Genomic DNA, 18609 nt, shown 5'->3' on the forward strand with positions numbered 1-18609 from the left:
AGCAGTATAGAATCAGATTTGCACTGTCTGTCTCATACTTTAAACATACTTTCAAAAAATCCTACCAGTACAATATTTCTGCTATACTTCTGATAGTTCTATTTTCTTTCCCTGAGAAAGAGTATACTGAAAATGTATTCTTCACTGCTGATTTATTGCTTTTACTTCTGATTTGCTGAGCCTTTTTTTTTTTTTTTTTTTTTTTTTTTTTGGTCTGTTTTCTACTCCCACACAGAAATAAGACTTGAAAAAGTGGGACTGAGAAAAATGTAGCCAAACCTTAGAAAGTGCTGTTTGCAATTTTTGGCAGACTGGGGGAAACCCTCTCAAACATAACGTTATTAGTCTTCAAATGCTGCAGCCAATGTGAAACTGTCATGCCAGATTGAAATCAATCCAACAGTAAGAGCAGGAAATGCAGTGCTGTTGGATTTTTTCCTTCTCTCCTTCTAGCCATTCTTCCTGAAATATGCAAAGCAAGTGTTTTCATTCCTGGTGAAGGAATGCATTTTTTAATAAAAATACGTAAAAGTATTTACTGAATTAAATAAAAGTCTAATGGCTGTTTCTTAATGATGCAGTTATTGAGATCCAAGAAATTTTTATAGTGAACTTTTAGGGCAGGAAGTAAAGATCAGTGGACAGTGTTGTCTGATACTGCCTTTTGAAGAAAAATGACTTAAGACTGCTCAAGTAATGTAGTAAGATAGTATATTGAATGCTTACTTTAAGGAGAAAAAGTACGCAGAAAAAATAGTCATTTTTAAAACTGTGTGTGTATATGCATGTGTGCACACATGTGGAACAATATACTCATATTATTTACAGACGCAACTAGGAATAGTTATTTATGAATATCTAAATGTTTCTTTATCATTTTGAGGTAGTTAATCATCTTTATTCTTTGGTGATTTATCTCTTAGCAGGGACTGTGTTCTGCTTGGCTACTTTTCAGGATTTGGTCTGTTAAATAAGGAAGATAGATGAAGTAAAGGCTTCTTACTTTCAGAGATGTTAAAACTTCTCTTCCATTTCCAGATTTTTTCCTCATTTGTTTTCCTTCAATCTTTCCAAATCACGTCTGTAATCTGATTACCTTTCTGTACTAAAATCACATATTAGTAAATATTTTCTCTGTAGAGATATCATGTTAAAAATACAACAGTTTCTGTCCTAGACCCCTAATTTTCTTATTTCTGAAATAAATATTTCAGTGTTTTCTAATACTTCAATATTATAGTATTATAAATATTACTGAGTTTGTATTGAATGATGCTATGGGCCAGAATTCTGCTTTTTTAGTTATTGTGCTTGCATAGCTTTTTTCTTAGAGTCTGTGTTTTTTTCATCCATTAATTTTCCTGATCATTTTTAAGCTACTGCAAACTCCTGTTATATACAGTTTCCTATTAGTAGTGAATTGGATAAGTCATCCACATACTCTTTAAAAGCTGCCTCCTGCATTTCGACCTTATTTCCTGATATTTTCACTTTTGTTTTTGGAGAGTCATTGGACAACTGATCACCTTATCCAGGGCATTCACGATTTTATAAGCCTCTATGTTAGATAATTTCCTCTATACATAGAAAAATTCTAAAATATTTAGTGTCTCATATAGAAACAGCTTAATTTTGAATATTTTATCAGCAGTTTCTAATGTTTCTTTTGTTTCCTCATACTGATTTGAAAGATCGAGATCATGATGCATTTCAGATATTAGGCCAGACCTGTGATTATTTCTTCTAATACTTCAAATACTTAGTATACTTTGGATCTTTTCTAGGAAGATATCAAGTGAAAGTAGCACAGCTTGAATGTAAAAGAGAGCATTTCAGGAGATGTAATACAGACCAGTCACAATGAAATTCTAGTACATAAAACAAAGAAATACATGGAGCAGTCATTGACTTGTACTACAAGCATCAGTACAGGTTAGGAGATGATCTGTTGGAGAGGAGCACTGCGGAGAAGGACTTTGGGGATTCTGGGATCCTTATGGACAACAGGTTGACTGTGGCCCAGCAGTGTGCCTCTGTGGCCAGGAAGTCCAATGGTATCTTGGGATTTATTAAAAAGAGAGTGGCCAGCTGGTTGAGGGAGGTGATCCTCTCCTTCTACTCTGCCCTGGTGAGGTCACATTTATACTACTGTGTCCAGTTCTGGGCTCCCAAGTCCAAAAAAGACAAGGGGTCTTCTAGAAGGAGTCCAGCAGAGGACCACAAATATTATAAAGGGCCTGGACATCTCCTGTATGAGGAAAGATGGAGTAACCTGGGTCTGTTCAGCCTAGGGAAAAGAAGACTGAGAGGGGATCTGATAAATGTTTATAAATATCTAATGAGAGGTGAGAGTCGGATGCATGGGGCCAGGCTCTTCTTGATGGTGTGTAGCAATTGGACAAGGAGTAATAGCCTAAAACTTTTCCATAGGAACATCCATATTAACGTGCAGAAGAACTTCTGTATGATAAGGGTGATGGAGCCCTGGAACAGGTTGCTTGGAGAGGTTGTGGGGTCTCCTTCTATGGAGATATTCAAGACTCATCTGGATGCCTGCCTGTGTGACCTATTGTAGGGTACCTGCTTTAGTAGGGGAATTGGACTCAGTGAACTATTGAGATACCTTCCAACTTCTGTGGTTCTTCGACTTGTATTTCATTAAACAGAGCAGAGAGTAAAATCCATAAGAGGTCAAAGTGGAAGTGTTAGCTTTACAGAAGCCAGTGAGTTGTCTTGAGTTTGATTACCGGTTAGATAAGCAGTTTGTGCTGTGCTACAAGACAAGGTTATAAAAAGGATATCTGTCTGTCTCGTGTTGTATTAATACAAATAAATGAAATGTTTCAGAAAATCTTATTTTACACCAGATATTGATAATGTCAATTTACCTCCCTTCACCCCCCCCCCCCCCAAAAAAAAATGCTCTGAAGAACAATCATCATTCCACTTCATTAAGCATGTGTTCTCTTGAAAGTTGCTGTGAGATTTAAAGTCCATTTCATTACATGATATTAAGAATATTTTGATTATTAGGTGTAAGAAATATGAATTCAGTATATTTATGTTATGGTGCATTTCAGAAATGCAGAAGATCTTTTGAACAAAGTGAAGAAATTATTTGGAGAACCCAGTGAGAAAAATGAGGATCTCAAAAATGAAGTCCGGGACAAGCTAACAAACTACCACACCAAAGTTGACGATGCTCGAGATCTTCTAAGAGATGCTATGAATAAAATTAGAGAGGCTAATCATTTATCTGCAGTCAACAAAAATAACATGACCATGGTAGAGGTGAGTGCTGACAAGCTGTATCCTTGACTAAGTAAATGTCTGATCAAAGTCTGAAACTTTGCATAAACACTTTGTAACTAAATCTTGAAGAAAAAAAAAAAAAAAGAAGTAAAACAAAAATATTATTCTAATATAACTAAATCTGATGTAAATATAAGCAAATGTATTCTTCAGAATCAGGAAACAATTGGCTTGTAAAAGGAGAGTTCCTTGACAGCTTTCCTACCAAAGTAATACTTACTGCTTATATATGTTGAGTGGGGGATGTTGTTGAATTTATTATACTGGGGGAGGTTGAATTCATCCAAGTATGAGTATTCATGCAAGATCAAAATAGAATTCAGTTAAAATCTTTGCTATTGTATATTTACTCCCGGGAAGTTTGCATTTTGATCTTCTTCTCCAACCCCTAGGAAGAGTATGCAGATATTACATAGTAATTAATCAAACTCTATCTTCCATAGTTAGTAGTCATTATAAATTATCTCCCTCATAGCAGAGAGGTCTGCTTTTGATTTAATTTAAATTGCACAGACTCAAAGAGCACATTACACTGTACATTAACAAGCATTTAACTGAGATATTAAGTGCAGAGTCAACTTAATGAAGATAAGTTTTTCCACTCTGTTTATATCTTGATGAGCTTTCACCTTACATGAAATGATGAGGTTAGAGTTGCAGGATCTCAGTTCTCAGTCGAGATTTGTGGGCTTGATTGAATTAAGGCAGTACAGTGCTGTATGTAAGTTGGGTGATCTCTGTTCTCTGCGTTTTATTCCCAAAGGTAAAATGAGAAAGGCTGGATAATCATCTGCTGTATATCAGTTTTTAAAATATTATCTGTATCACAGTACAAAAATGCCTAAGACATCCCTTTCAGCAATCTTGTCCAAAACAGCGGTTTTGAGAAGATTTGTTGGTTTGGGTTGTTTTTTTGTTTTGTTGTTGGGTGTTTTGGTTTGTTTTTTTTTTTTTTTTTTTTTGTTTGTTTGTTGTTTGTTTGGTTGGTTGGTTTTTTTTGCTTTTCTTTTACCCCTGCTTTGACCAACTGAGCATTATAGTGCTCTTTAGACTACAATGACATGGTCACCTATGATACCTAATGGATCTTACACAGGAAATCACCAGTTGCTTAGTCAGAAAACCACCATTATTACACAATATGTAGTATTTCTACTATTTAGAAACTCAAAAATCCAAAGGTTCTTCTAAACCATCACCTTTTATTTTTATATTTATTATTAAGTGTAAGAACAGTGGACATAAAGATGAAAGCAACAGAATACAGACAAATTTTGCCTTCATGACCAGTGTACATAATTGTCAAAATGAGAAACTTGTACATCTAGGTAAAGGTTAGGGTTTCTAATTACTGTCTGATTCATTTTACCCTAGTTCTATAGTCAGTAATGTCTATAATAGAGCAACAAAAAATATACCACATGGGAGGGAGAGGACGCAAAGCTGGGGACAGGAAGAGAAGGAAAGACGTCTTACGTTAAATGTGCTCTATTGCTGTTACTGTCTTTGCTTGGGAAGATTAGAGAATTCCAGAAGTCTGACCTTCATGGAATGGTGACAAAATACACTCTGTATTGGTTTCAATCACTGGCATCACTTTCAGCACTCACATTTTGATCTGTGTGAACACATCCTATAGAAAAAGAAGCAAGCTGTAGAAGATGGCAGGCAAGGTGTTGAGAAGAGTCTGCAGGAAGGGAATGATATCCTTAATGAAGCCTACAACCTTACAAATGAAATCAACGTAGCTGTAGAGGTAGGTGTTTTATCATCTAATTAGTACAATTAGTACAGAAATAAAGTATCTAATTCAAGTAACTCCTTATTTTTCTTTTTTATTTATCAATGTTAATATACTTGCATTTGAAGGAATCATTTTTCTATTGCTTTATGACAGAAGATCAAACGTGGTATATAGAAAAAATAAAGTTTGAGATTTAAATGATTCATCGGATTACACAAAGAAGTAGCCCATCATTTTTCACTATATCTTTTGAAGATATGGTATTGTGATTGTGGTACTGACTTTGTCCCTAGAATTGCAGGTGCAGCAAACCTGTTCATAGTCTCATGGTGACTCTGTGATCTAGATGTAGATTTATCTGCACCAAGACTGTGTTCATATCAGAAGGAAAATTCAGAAATAATTTGTTGCCTGTGGCAACAATTTTAAATCTAGATAGATCAGAGGGGTGAGTGGATTGCAGTCTCATTTTACACAATGTTTTTGAAAGTTTTACCTTAAAGGTTTTATCAATGGAGTTTGCAGCCTTACCTATACATAGATATGACTAGTTCTGGAAATATTTCCATCTTGGACTGTAAACTGTTATAATGAATGGAAAAAATCTGTGTGGTAAAATGGGAAGGTAAACAATGTGAGACATTTTATTAAGACAGAAAAGGCAGATCTCCAAAAGCATAATTCTTACTAAGGTATTTTAATATTCAGGAATACATTTGAGTCAATCAAATGGTCATGTAACATGAAACTTCTGTCATTGAATAGTTATTATTGGGAGGATGGTTATGAACTGATATAGCTATGTATGCATCTATATTTAAGATATAAATCCAAATTATAGGTAATAAATACTTAGACTTTGTAGTTTATTAATTGTAAAATAATAACTTGAGGGGCAAGTAGCTGTGGTATACTGTTTTGTTTCTCTTCTGCCCTCCAGTCTAACCATTCCTTTATTCTTTCCATGTTAGTTCCCCTCAAGTGTTAACACGTGTAAGTTATGATGTAATATCTTCCAAGGAAAATGTATAAAGGGCTACAGAACACTTGCATTCAGATACTTAAAGGTCTTATTTATATCATTTTATGTCAGTACGTGGAAAGTGTTGCAGATAAGATACAGTCAATGTCTGATCAGCTGAAGGATAAAATAGATGATTTATCTCAAGAAATTCAAGACAAAATGCTTCCAGAAAAGGTATTACAAGCTGAGAACCATGCAGCGCAGCTGAATGAATCATCTGCAATACTGGATGGGTAAGACAGCCATTCATAGGTGATGGTAAAATCATACAGCAGATTTTTTAAGATCACTTAACAGAAACTGAAGGGCATTCTTTTCAGGCTTTGTTATCCTGCCCTCCAGAAACAGGAGGTAAGAAAAACTTTTTCTCTCTATTTGACATTCTCATTTCTATTTAGCCAAGCACAAAAAGGAAAGGACTGTAAGAATGACATAACTCATCATGAATATAATTTTTTTGAAAGTCTGGAAGAGTAATTTTCATTCACTGGAAGAGAGTGAGGGGAGTGTATTTGTTTTGCTGGTTGTCTGCATTTAAGAAAGAAAAAAATAAAAAGGAAGTGTAATTTGCAGCTCTAAAATTTACAAATATATTATGGATATTGTGTCTCAGACTTCTTTCCAGTATAGTTCTAGAAAAGCACTGCATGAATAAAAAGCTTTCAGTTTTGTTTTTTAAGATCATAGAACCATCTGAGTTGGAAGGAACCCTTAAGGGTTGTCTAGTCCAACTCCCCTGCAGTGACTGGGGACAGCTACAGGTAGATCAGGTTGCTCAGAGCGCCATCTTGCTTGACCTTGAATGTCTCCAGGGACAGGGGCCATCCATCACCACCCTGGGCAAACTGCTCCAGTACCTCACCACACTTATTGTAATAAAAAACCTCTTCCTAGTATCTAATTTATACCTCCTTTCTTTTAGTTTGAAACTATTTCCCGTTTTCCTATCACAATAGATCCCACTTTTCTTATAGCTCCACTTTCTTATAGCTCCACTTTAGATATTGAAAGGCTGCTGTTAGTTCTCCACAGAGCCTTCCCTTTTCCAGGCTGCACAGCCACAGCTTTCTCAGCATGTCCTCACAGGGGAAGTGTTCCATCCCTTGGATCATTTTTATGGCCTTCCTCTGGATATGCTCTAGCAGGTCAACATCTGTCCTGTACTAATGACTCCACATCTGGACACAGTACTCCTGGAGAGGCCTCGCCTATGTGGAGCAGAGGGGCAGGATCACCTCCCTCAACCTGCTGGCCACACTTCTTTTGATGCAGCCCAGGATAAGTTTGGCTTTCTGGACTATGAGGGCACATTGCTGGCTCATGTCCGATTTGCCTTCAACTAGTACCTCCAATCCTTTTCAGTAGGGCTGTGCTCTATCCTTATATCCCACAATCCTCCAGATCAATAACATGGTCTTTTTTTTTTTTTTTTTTTTTTTTTTTTTTAATTGTTGTTTACATCTTGTAAAGTCTTCAATATCACAAAGAGTTGTGAAAGGTCACATTTTTTCTTGTCAGGCTCTGCACTTTTGAGGAAGAGGCACAATTATCTTTAATAAAGATTCAAAGTCTTGTAAAATTTTTGGCTTCATATACCGTGTAGTCACATCACTCTAAGTAGTCTAATTTATGTTTTAAGAAGTACATAAAATAATGATAGCTGAGTAAAAAGGATTTAAGGAGTACCATTTCTAGAAGAAAATGGCTTTTGTAAATGGTATATGAACTGTCTGATAATGACAAATGTCAGTGCTATATGTCTGGACCGAAAGTAGATGACTAGTGCCATATCCCACTACCATGGCTGTAAATATCCAAATACATGGAAAGCTGGCAGGGAGGAACTAAGTAAAGAAGTAGTGAAAGCATAAAGAAAAGTGTTTTTGCCTTCTTAATAAGATGTTGACAAGATAAGTTTTGAGATAAAGGTTTTTGACTGCTTAAGTAGACTTTTTGTGTTTGTATACATGCGCTTCTTTCTTAATATAAGCCTTAGGGAGCTTAGGGTAATGTTTAAAGCACTTTAATACCCTTTGGGGGGGAGTTAGCGCAGCCCTTTATTCTTTACTATGGTGTAGCAGTACTATGTATACTTCCATACGATCCAGACATCACCTTCGGTTTCTTAATGTACATAGTAAAAATGGAGAATCAAAGACATTTAAAATTAGCTTTAAAAGCAAATTATCGAAACTTTAAATTTCTAGTGTGGTCAGATTCATAGTCTCAAAAGAGAAAGAAATACCAACGTCTTTTGTCATCTTACATCAGGATAAAGTTGTTTAGTTCGTGAACTGTAAAGCCATACTTTACAGGAATCTTCAGTGTCTATCTATCTAAGGAATTCAAAAAATGCATCTATCCTCACAACTGGCGTTTGGGCATCTTTCAGATAATACTAAATTTGCTGAAAAATGACACTTCATCTTATAAGAGAAATTGAGAAAGAGATCTTTCTCTCAAATCACCCCCTAAGGGTTCAAATAGCTTATTGATTGATGGTGAAGATGTTCTGATGGGAGTTAGAACATGGAACAGATCATGAATTTAGCCTAGAAAAAATATTGTTATTTTTCCTGTATACAGAGAAGTATTAGTATAGGCTTCTCCCTTCTGCCTAATAGCCCACTGATGAAAAAATGCCATTGGTTTGTGGAAAATTCATTTTAGTTCCTTCCTAACCTGAAGGTTTATGAAATGCATTTCTAAGCAGTACTTTAGCTACTACCTAGATAGCTATTGTAGGTTGCCCCTTTATCTCAGTCAGTATCACAAAAAAACTTACTGCAACCTATTAAGTTTCATCTTTAGTTGAAGAGGGAGAAGGTTCTTCTAGGAATGACGCTGATGCAGCTCAATCGTGGCAGTCTGAAGGGAATCTATTTCCCCCCTGTTCACTATATGCAAAGTCCAGGGAAAATACCCTCCATCCCTTTGTTTTTCCTGTTACATTTTGTAGAAAAAATTAAATACTCACTGAGGCAAGGATTGGAGCCCAACTACTTCAGTTCTCCAGAGAGTATACAAATTATCAGGTTAGAGAATGAATTTCCCTCTCTTCTGCTCTTTCTTTCTCAGTGACTGAGTATTTTCTATGTGGTAGAACACATCCAGGTTAAGTAATCCCTGTCTCCATTACATTATCGTGCACCTCAATACCCAAAGCATTTCCTTGAGAGACAAAATTCTTGTCTATCTCAAGTAGGAATTTGGACCCACATAGTGTTTCTTCAGGGAACATATCATAGGTAGCAGGCTGTAGTGTATTCTGAGAGAGACATCTTCAAATATATTGTGCATGCAGTACTTTTTGTAGATAATATTTGAATTTGCCACACAGAAAGAGTGAAAGAAAAGTGATTTCTCTATCTTACTGTCTAAAAGTGAGTTAGCTGAGCTCATGAGCATTCCATTCAATATGGATCATTATTGGCTATATTATTTATATTGATAAGCAGAATTAACTTTTAAGATTTGGTTTAGTGCAATCTCTCTGTTTGTAAGCTAGACCAAGAAATAAGTGTTCATACAGTCTGCTTTATAACATGCTCATAGTGATCTCCCAGCGCAGATTTCAGTGAGTTGCTTGGTTCAACACACAACCTATAAGCCAATGTTACGCATATAAGTATGTATTATTTGTATTATAATTATAAGCACTGCACTGTTTGATCTATTATTTTTTATCTCATAGCACCTCCTTAAACATTTAATGTCTTTCTGCACAGATAAAATTTGAATTCATTGAAACACATGATGTCATAACTGCTGAGATTTCCAGTGTAGCATTTCTCTCTAACACAATGTCTTAGGAATATCTTTAACAATAAAGGCTGTTGGGTTTAAAAAAGTAGGATACTATATTCTGTTGAGCTGTGAAAGTAGATTTAATTGTATGTTTAATTTTTCTATCCCAACAGAATCCTTGCTGAAGCCAAAAATCTTTCTTTCAATGCCACGCTTGCTTTCAATGCTTATACCAATATCAAGGATTACATAGATGAAGCTGAAAAAGTTGCCAAGGAAGCCAAGGCTCTTGCAAATGAAGCTATGCAAGCGGTAAGAAAAATAAGTAATTTGGGAAAGAGACATAGATTTTTGGTGGAACTGTCCTGAACATTTTCCCAGTTATGTATTTTATTATCTTTGAGAGACCTCTGCCACTGCAGATTCTTGTACTGACAACAGAACAAAATGCCAGAGCTACATATACCTTAACTACATCTCAATTTGTCCATAAATTCTGTACTTTATTCTTTTTTTCCTTCTTGTTATTCTCCATCAGCCTTTTACCTTTCAGTCTCTGCCTAAGGATCAAGCCAACTATGAGATAGCTTTGAATGAACAGTGTTAGGTCATGTGATACTTGATAAGGCCAGTTTTGTCAACAGTTTATGGGCCAATTTGGCTTGGTGCCTTGACTAATGGGGCAGCGGACCCATGGACCCATGCCCAGGGGAAAGGGAAAAAGGGGAATGGATAAGGAGATTGGAGATGGGCCTAGAAGTAAAACAGTGGCAGTGTTGTGAGGAGGAGAGTTGGCAGACTTTGTATTTGATACAGAAACTTGCAGGTGAACAGAAACAAATTGCAGTAACAGCATTTGCACATGCATAAAAGTATCTTGCAGAGAGCTGCTTCAGTCAAATGGACTGCAAGAATATTAAAAGCACTAACATGCTGGAAAGCTTCATGTTTAGGAGAGGGATAAAGGAAACTAGTTGTTGCAAATACACAAATATTTTTAGATAGTTTTGGTTGTCAAATTCTATTTCAAATAACATTAATTACTATATTTCTCTCTTGAAAAAGTGTCACCTCACACATTAGCATGTACAAGTTCTCTGAAAACAGTTATTTGTTTTGCTGGAACTGCTAGTTATGCTGCAGAAGTAAATAAGAACCTCTGGATTTTTTCTTTTTTTTTTTTTTAATGCATTAGACTTTAATGCAGATAGCTATCATTTGTTCCTTTTGTGACTCACAGTGAGTAAGGCAAGAAGCTGTTTTATTGATTGGGGAAAAAGGCACGTACAGCAGTCAAGAAACAAAGCAAGCAATTACAGTGTGACTTCAAAAGTGTTTAGATAGTGAACTGGCTGATTATACCATGGAGAGGAAGTGGATAGTTTGAAAGGGATGCTGGTAAAGAGATTGGTGGTATGATGCAAGTGAGTAGCAATAAAAGGCATTCAGATATTCAGGAAGTTCAGGAGGGATTCTAAGCATCTCCTCTCTATGAAGAAGCCTGTTCTTATTATGTGCAGTATGTGTGCAACAAGAGTTAAGAGGAAAATGGAGAGAGCAGCCCTTTAAAAGTAAACGCAGTGGTAATCAGTGGCTTACCATGATGCTCTTTGGGCCCTGATGTAGGAGGCAGAGATAATCACCCCTCATTGTGAAAATGGAGCCATGTTCTCTTTATTATGAAATCTATTGTGGATGCCTATCTTCTGTAAAGGGCTCTGATCTCCAGAAACTAGCAGATACATCACCAAGATCAACCTTTCATAGTAAATTACAGTGTTGGGTAGGTGTGGGGAAGATTTCCCAATAGCAAACTGATGCATAAACTAGCAGTGGTAAATACTGAGCTGAGTTTTAGAGTGTACCCTGCAAGTCAATGGAATGATTAATCTATGCAAACTTCAGTGATATCTCTGAATTTGGAGTTATTTTTGTTTTTAATAGGGACGATTAGTTTGATTTTAAATTAATGTTGCTAATGTTGCTGAAAGCACAAACAAAACAATGCTTCAAATCCATCATGATTACAGGAAGCCTGATAAATGACTGGGGAAAAAAATGTATTAAAAATATGACAGAAATATTCTTCCTAAGCTTTTCATGATGGATTTGCTCTTCCCTTTAAAAGAAAAAGAAATTTATCACAGATGAGAAATCCCAAGCATTTGGGGCTGCTTCAACATCGTGTGACATAGTCAAGACAGTAACTGACTGAGGGGTAGAGTCATGTTAACTTATCCTGCTTGTGTATTATGGATCAGAATCATAATTTTAAAATACATCTTGAAAAATTATTTTTATTTCATAGGCTTTTTAGAATAGTGACTGGTACCACAGGTGACGTGTTAGGTTATAATGTTCTACTTCCTTCTTTCTTCTGACTCCCTTTGAAGTGGGACCCTAGCAGTTGTGTTGGGTCCCTAGACTTCCTTGCATGCTAACAGCATAAAGCTGCCTAGCAGTTCTCCTTAAGACATGAGGATGTCCTGAGAAGCAATCCATTCATAATGTTTTGGTGCTTTAAAATTCTCAGCTGTACCCAGGACTGGTGAAAATTAATTGACCTTAACTCTCACAGAGGTGAAAACTTCTCAGAATGTAAATGTATGTGAAAAAGAAATTATTTTAAAGGCGGAACTGTATTTAACAGATAGAAATTAGGGCTTTGGACTATAAAACAGCTTATAAGTGTGTAGATGAATTCATACACATGAAACTCTTAGAGCAGTTTTGAGGATTACATAGATACTTGAAGCTACACCTACACTTCTGTCAGTGACCAATACAATACCTACTTCATGCTTACATCCTCTTAGGAAATCTCAGGAAAGAAAGAAAATACCTTTCTACCAAGGCTTTATCAGTTTTCTGTCTGTATTCAGATAATGCCCAGCATCTACTGATGGGGGAATCTTCACGGAATGCTGTAACCATGGCTAAACAAACTTGCAGCCTGTAATCTTCTCCCTGATAACACGCAAGTCAATGATTCACACTGTCATCCCTGGGAGATTTGGAGGGATCTGCTCTATCCCAAAAGAGTGCTGTGGGTTGAAATCTTTCTTCTGCTCCTGCAGAAGGTAGAAGATTTGACAAGAACAGAGTTAAAGATTCACTGAAATGCCAGAAAGTCCAAGAGGATGTTTCTTCCTAAATTTCTTCCTTCTTTGCTAATTATCAAATCATGGAGCTTTTTTGTAATTTGATAGATGTTTTTTCTTTTGCTGTACACTTTGTTAAAATTATTGGAAAGGACAAAACAGTCCATGAGAGATGATATATGGTTTCTGTGGCAGCGTTTTGTATTAACTTAATATAATGGCACTTATGCCTCTAAATCAAGATTAAGATTGCATACCTCTAAATCAAGATTAAGATTGCATTGTTTGGATACATAATGAGATCTCACTCCAATCACAAGATGCTACAAGCAGTCAAGATGCACAAAGTTTGTATGGAGATTATGGGGGTTGGAGATGGAAGAAGATAGTGAGGAAGTTACTCATATTATGTACATTCTGGTACAGAGTTAGATTAGATACAGTTCAGATTCCTGGGACACAGTGATTTTCCAGTTTGTCTTGAATCACAATCATTTATTACTTTTTTTTGTTGTTGTTCACTTTTACGTCAAGTATACACATTTAGAAAGCAAGATCATTTATCTGTTAGTCTTATTAAATCATAAAGAGATTCAACCTGACCCTGACTTGCTGCAACCTGGGCGTAAGTTTACCTCATACAGCCAGAAAATGTTTACTTTTTTCATTATTATCTTCATCATAATTTTACATCTCTTGACTCAAAAAAATTAAAAAAAAAAAAAAAAGGTAGGAAAAAATATGTTTTGCATCAAATTTCTTGAATAATCATTCCCTTCAGAATTATTTGAAAATAGTTATAAAAGAAAGCTTTTAATCAGTGTGAGTATATTTGCCTCTGAAGGGACTTTTTAGTACTAACTTTCTGCTGAAATCTCTTTCTAACTGATTGCCAGCCTGGACTTAGTTATTGTCTCTGATTTGATGAACTTGCTTTTGCATTGCAAATTTGGCCTTCCACCTTCTTTCTATTGAATTGAAACTTCTTAAACAGCCAGTCAACCATGCCTGGAGTTTTAATAATAACAGCAACAATTGTTTTGAAATCCATTCTGACGTGGGCCCAAGTTCTGATTCTAACAGGAAAATAACAGTAGTATTATCTGCTTTGACAGGTGCATCTGCCACAAAATCTGGCCAGGCATTCTTTCTTCAAGAGCAATCTTTTACTTAACTGGTTGGTCTTTTGAGAATTTTGCTCTATTAAATAGTGATATTTTGCTCTTCGTGTCTATCATGGTTTCCATGGAAATAAATAGGAAGCATTACTTTTGGAGTGACCTAGGTATTATCAGTGCTACTTATATTAGGTATTAAAGATAAAATTTATAAACAACTAGTTTTGTCAATCTTTCAAATATAAAGCATTTGTTGGTATGGGGAAGAGTTGGCATACACAGCCTAATAGTTCAAGTGAGCTCGGCAATCATAAGGTCCAGGTTTAATAAAATCACTCATCACATGATGAAACTTGAGCATAAGTTTACATCCCTCATGACTACAAGCAATCTTTGGTAGCTGCATCCCAGTAACATAAGCTACTTGTGCCCTGAAATATCACTTAAAAAAAAAAATCTGAATTTTGAGATTATCCAAAGCAGTCTTTCAGATTTTTTTAAAGAAACAGGCAGTGATTCCAATATATGTTACTTAATATATCATGAAAAACAACAATTCAGCAGTTAGAAAAATATCATCTCTTGCTCATTATCTAAATAATGAATAGTATTAATAACTGTGTCATTTAATTGACACACAGTTCATTTTTGAGTATATATATCTGCCCCTGAAAATGAAGAATAGCTGCTGCTTAATTGCGTACTTGTAACAAGGCTGACCCGTGACTAACATAGAATGTTATCTGCCTGTCAAGAGTATTCTCAAAAAAATGTATTCAATATAGTATGTGACTTGAGTTCATTCTTACAAACTGAGCAGTAACTGGTTCAGCACCTAAAGCATTTCCTACCAACTGAAAATACTAATCTAATTTAGAAAAATAACACTACCAAATCTCTGCACTGAAGAAAGATTTCAAAGGGAAGATTTTTTTTTTTTTTAATGACATGATAGATAGTAGGATGGTTATTCAGTAATAAAACTTTTTCAGATTAACTGCAGCTTGCCCGTCTTTTTAAATACTATTTGCTTCATTGCATCTTCACTTTACTGACCTAGCAATTACAATTCTTGACTTTATCTCTAAAGACATCTGTTTTCTGTATTAGAATTTAGATCATCAGGTCCAGCCTGCCTTCTGAAAGTATTGTAGCTGCTCCTAGAGAGAAACATTGTAGCTGGAGGAAGAAAGCCATGTTGAAAGATTTTTGCTTGTTTGTTTTAGAAAATGTTCTGCTTCTATAGTCAAATCTGTTTCTGTAATGATATAAACATTTTCTCTTCTTATTAAAGTCATAGCTGGTATTTCAAAGGAGAACTGGCTTCCCGTAAAAACAAGGGAAGTAAATTAGAGAAAAACCATTTTTTAGTCCTGTGAAAACCAATGTAACACCAGTGAGATATGGTTAAGAGCATATTTATGTTCATTTAAAATTTAGATGATTGTTCTCTTAGATCATTTTCATGTATCTTTAATGACTTCAGGCTTTCCTGTATGTATGACACTGTTTGTTTCTCTGCAGACATCTGGTCCTCAAGGATCATTGAAGGATGACGCCAAGAGCTCTCTTCAGAAAAGCTTCAGGGTCTTTAATGATGCCATGGTGCTAGAAAATGATGTTAAAGGTATGTTCAATATGTGGGATCCAGGTTCATTAAATGCAAGAAAAATACTGTGAGGCTGCTTTGTTACCGTTATAAATAAGCCAAGTCAGTAGAAAAAAAGTATATTTCATTTTCTATTTTAAAAATTGAACAAAGTATCAACTGAAAAGATTCTATTCCACTTCCATAATGCCTGAAACAAGCATCCCAGGCAGTTAGGGAGACATTTCCATTTCTGGGATAAGAAGGCTGAGATGGAGTCTTAGTCATCTCCTGAAGACTACAGTAAGGGTGAGAGTAAGCGGAAATGAGAGAGGAAGGGAGAAAAACAGGTATTGATTTAGTAAATGTTCTATCAGAAAAATAGCACAAAACCCAGCCCAACACTACATATTTGCTCTTGTTAATACAAAAGAAGGATTTGCAATGCCAATTGGAGAGAATTCATCTCTTTAGGATGCTTGTGAGATTGTGCCAGAAGAAGGAAGTGTAGGGAGGCAATATGAAGTTGGATATGCTAGTGGGAGGTGCAAAGACCAATTAGATGAGTCTTTCATACAGCTATTTTTGAAAGTCATACATCCAAATATGGACTAATTTTCCTATTAGTTTAGATAGAATATGTTCAAGTTGGTAACTGAGGACTTTATTCCAAATCAGTATTCTGTAATCTCCTCCCTTTTTTACTGTTATTTTAGTATATATTTTGAAAAGATTGTTTCCAGTCAATTTAATGTTACAAAAGTCTTTTCATGCTGTGTACACTCTGCTTTATTCTGATTCAGTTGGCTGGCGCTATTGTGCTATTACAGGGTTAATATGGAATGAATAACAGACAAAGTTATAGTATTTACTCATTTAGGTAAGAAAACAGATCTAGGGCATGAAAGAAATTTTAAAAAGGATGGGAGGAAAACAACTACAATATGAAACTTCTTGCTTATCACACGATTTGAAAATTAAGCTAAAATTAAGTTTGTTTACTTCATGCATCAGAACTAGAAAAAAAAAACACAAATAGTAAACATTGGAGGTTGAGATTTAGCTGTCTGTCACAGAGATGATACCTGAAGCTTGTATGTGATACTACATAGGTAAAAATAATTTTTATTAGTAACAAGACAGATTTTTATAATGGAGCCTAATTTTTGAGGTTTTAGCATGTACAATTTTCACTGGCCTTCTGGAATATGCATTACAAAAACCACACAACATAAAGAATTAAATCCATCTAGCACAAAGTCATCATTTGGCTAATATTTCACTTTCATTTATTTCTGGCAGCTCTGGGATGTCAGCTAGTTAACAAGTAAACATAATGTTTAGTAAGGTCATAAGATAAAATTATTAATCATGTCAATTACGCTTCTATATCATGTACAGTTTCAAAGTTAAAAACATTATTTTCTTTTAGTAGCTCTAAGGATAAAATAACTGTCTACACTTACAAGTAAATCTCATATCTATACTTAGATTACTCTTTATTGTAACATTGCTGCCAGATTCAGTACTAATTTAAGGCCAACATGTTTCAGTAAGTATTTCTCAGAAAATCATAAAACTATTACGGGAGGCCAACAGACTATCTACGTAACATGGCTGAAGTGGGAAGTATAGGGATATTGCTAATGCCCCTTGCTGGAAAGTAAGCTGCTTCAACTTGCTATAGCTGGTGTATTGGACACACTAAAAAGGTATTGCTGCCTCTTTGCACCACAGAGTGTAGTCTGTAGCTTTGTGTGCTCCACAGATGGTTACATCAAAGTAATTGTGCTCTTTCAATTCTGTTCTCAAGGACAAAATCAAAATGTCTGTACTTGGATATACATCAGTGCTGTGTGCTCACAGGTCTGTCCAATTTAACCCTGAAGAAAAGATGTGACCTCAGTAAGACAATACTTTAGAGATTTTGGAAAAAAATGAAGTTATTCTCCCATTTTACTCCAGTGAGAATTTCAATTTATATCTGTTTCAGATTTCTGAAGTGATCTAAGCATTCTAAAGATTCGTAAAGCAATCCCAGTGTAACTAGGGGGCAGTGCTTATCATGCAAGCATTTGATCTTCTTCTGGGCTCTTGCTCCATGCTGAAGATATTTTAATGAGATGCAGTTTTCCTGATGTTTTCTTTATACGCTTTAGATTTAATATGCTCCGTATGCACAAACATTCTGAACTTTCAGTGTATGCCTTTTTGCAACCAATAAAATGTGACAACACTCCACATCTTGATCCACATAGACATACATAAGGATAAAATGAAAAAAACTGCTTGTTCTTCCCACCCTGTTTTTTCTTCAGAGTGATGAAGTTAGTAGTATTATGAACATAATCTCACTGTATGTCTTGATGTGTTCAGGATAAAAGTGAGATTTGAGTGTAAAACTAACAGGAAGTGATTTATTTTCCTGTACTTCTTACAAAGCTGCCCTGTTCAAGGTCTCTACTGAAAGTGAAGAATGGGTGATGGGCACTCTGTAATGATCTGGCAGACAGAAATGATCATTAGTTTAAAATTTCTTTGCCTGAGCTACAGGTAGTACATTAGTTAAAGTAATGAAAATCTCAAGTAATGTACACTCCAGAAATCCAGTCTGGGCTATGACAGAGGTGGGAGTGTTTTCTTCCTACGTTATGACATTCCCCTGATTTGTGGTCAATTACACTAGGTATAAAACAGCTGTTAATCACGAGAATGCTTTATATTACAACCAAAAACTGCTGAAACGGTCCTTACAAAGCAAAGCTTCTGACAGAAGCTATTAAAATAGAGATTTAATCATTCCATTCTCTGTGGGTATATAAGTTGGAAGGAATAACCCTGGTGGAAGAAGGAAAATTTGTATCTACTGCACTAGCTAAGAAGAAGTTTTGAAAATTTGGCTACAAATGAGTGAATGCTACTGCCTGTCAGCTTCATTCTCTCTGTGCCTTGAGGGATTCTTAGTTTGCCAGGAG

The 18609-nt window shown here is 35.6% G+C and overlaps 1 protein-coding gene across 7 annotated transcripts in view; it reads left to right on the top strand.

The window, feature by feature from the left end:
* LAMA2 (laminin subunit alpha 2) overlaps positions 1 to 18609 on the top strand; it is a 320859-nt gene that overhangs the window by 246827 nt on the left and 55423 nt on the right. For all 7 annotated transcript variants that reach the window (XM_042877434.1, XM_042877458.1, XM_042877450.1 and 4 more), the window contains 5 exons: positions 3081 to 3291; positions 4952 to 5068; positions 6150 to 6313; positions 10001 to 10139; positions 15571 to 15673. In XM_042877434.1, the coding sequence (XP_042733368.1) occupies positions 3081 to 3291; positions 4952 to 5068; positions 6150 to 6313; positions 10001 to 10139; positions 15571 to 15673 (734 nt within the window). The remainder of the gene's footprint in view (positions 1 to 3080; positions 3292 to 4951; positions 5069 to 6149; positions 6314 to 10000; positions 10140 to 15570; positions 15674 to 18609) is intronic.

The sequence above is a fragment of the Lagopus leucura genome, unplaced genomic scaffold (assembly GCF_019238085.1).
Source record: "Lagopus leucura isolate 7727_CA_CO unplaced genomic scaffold, USGS_WTPT01 Super-Scaffold_73, whole genome shotgun sequence".
Lineage (NCBI taxonomy): Eukaryota > Metazoa > Chordata > Aves > Galliformes > Phasianidae > Lagopus > Lagopus leucura.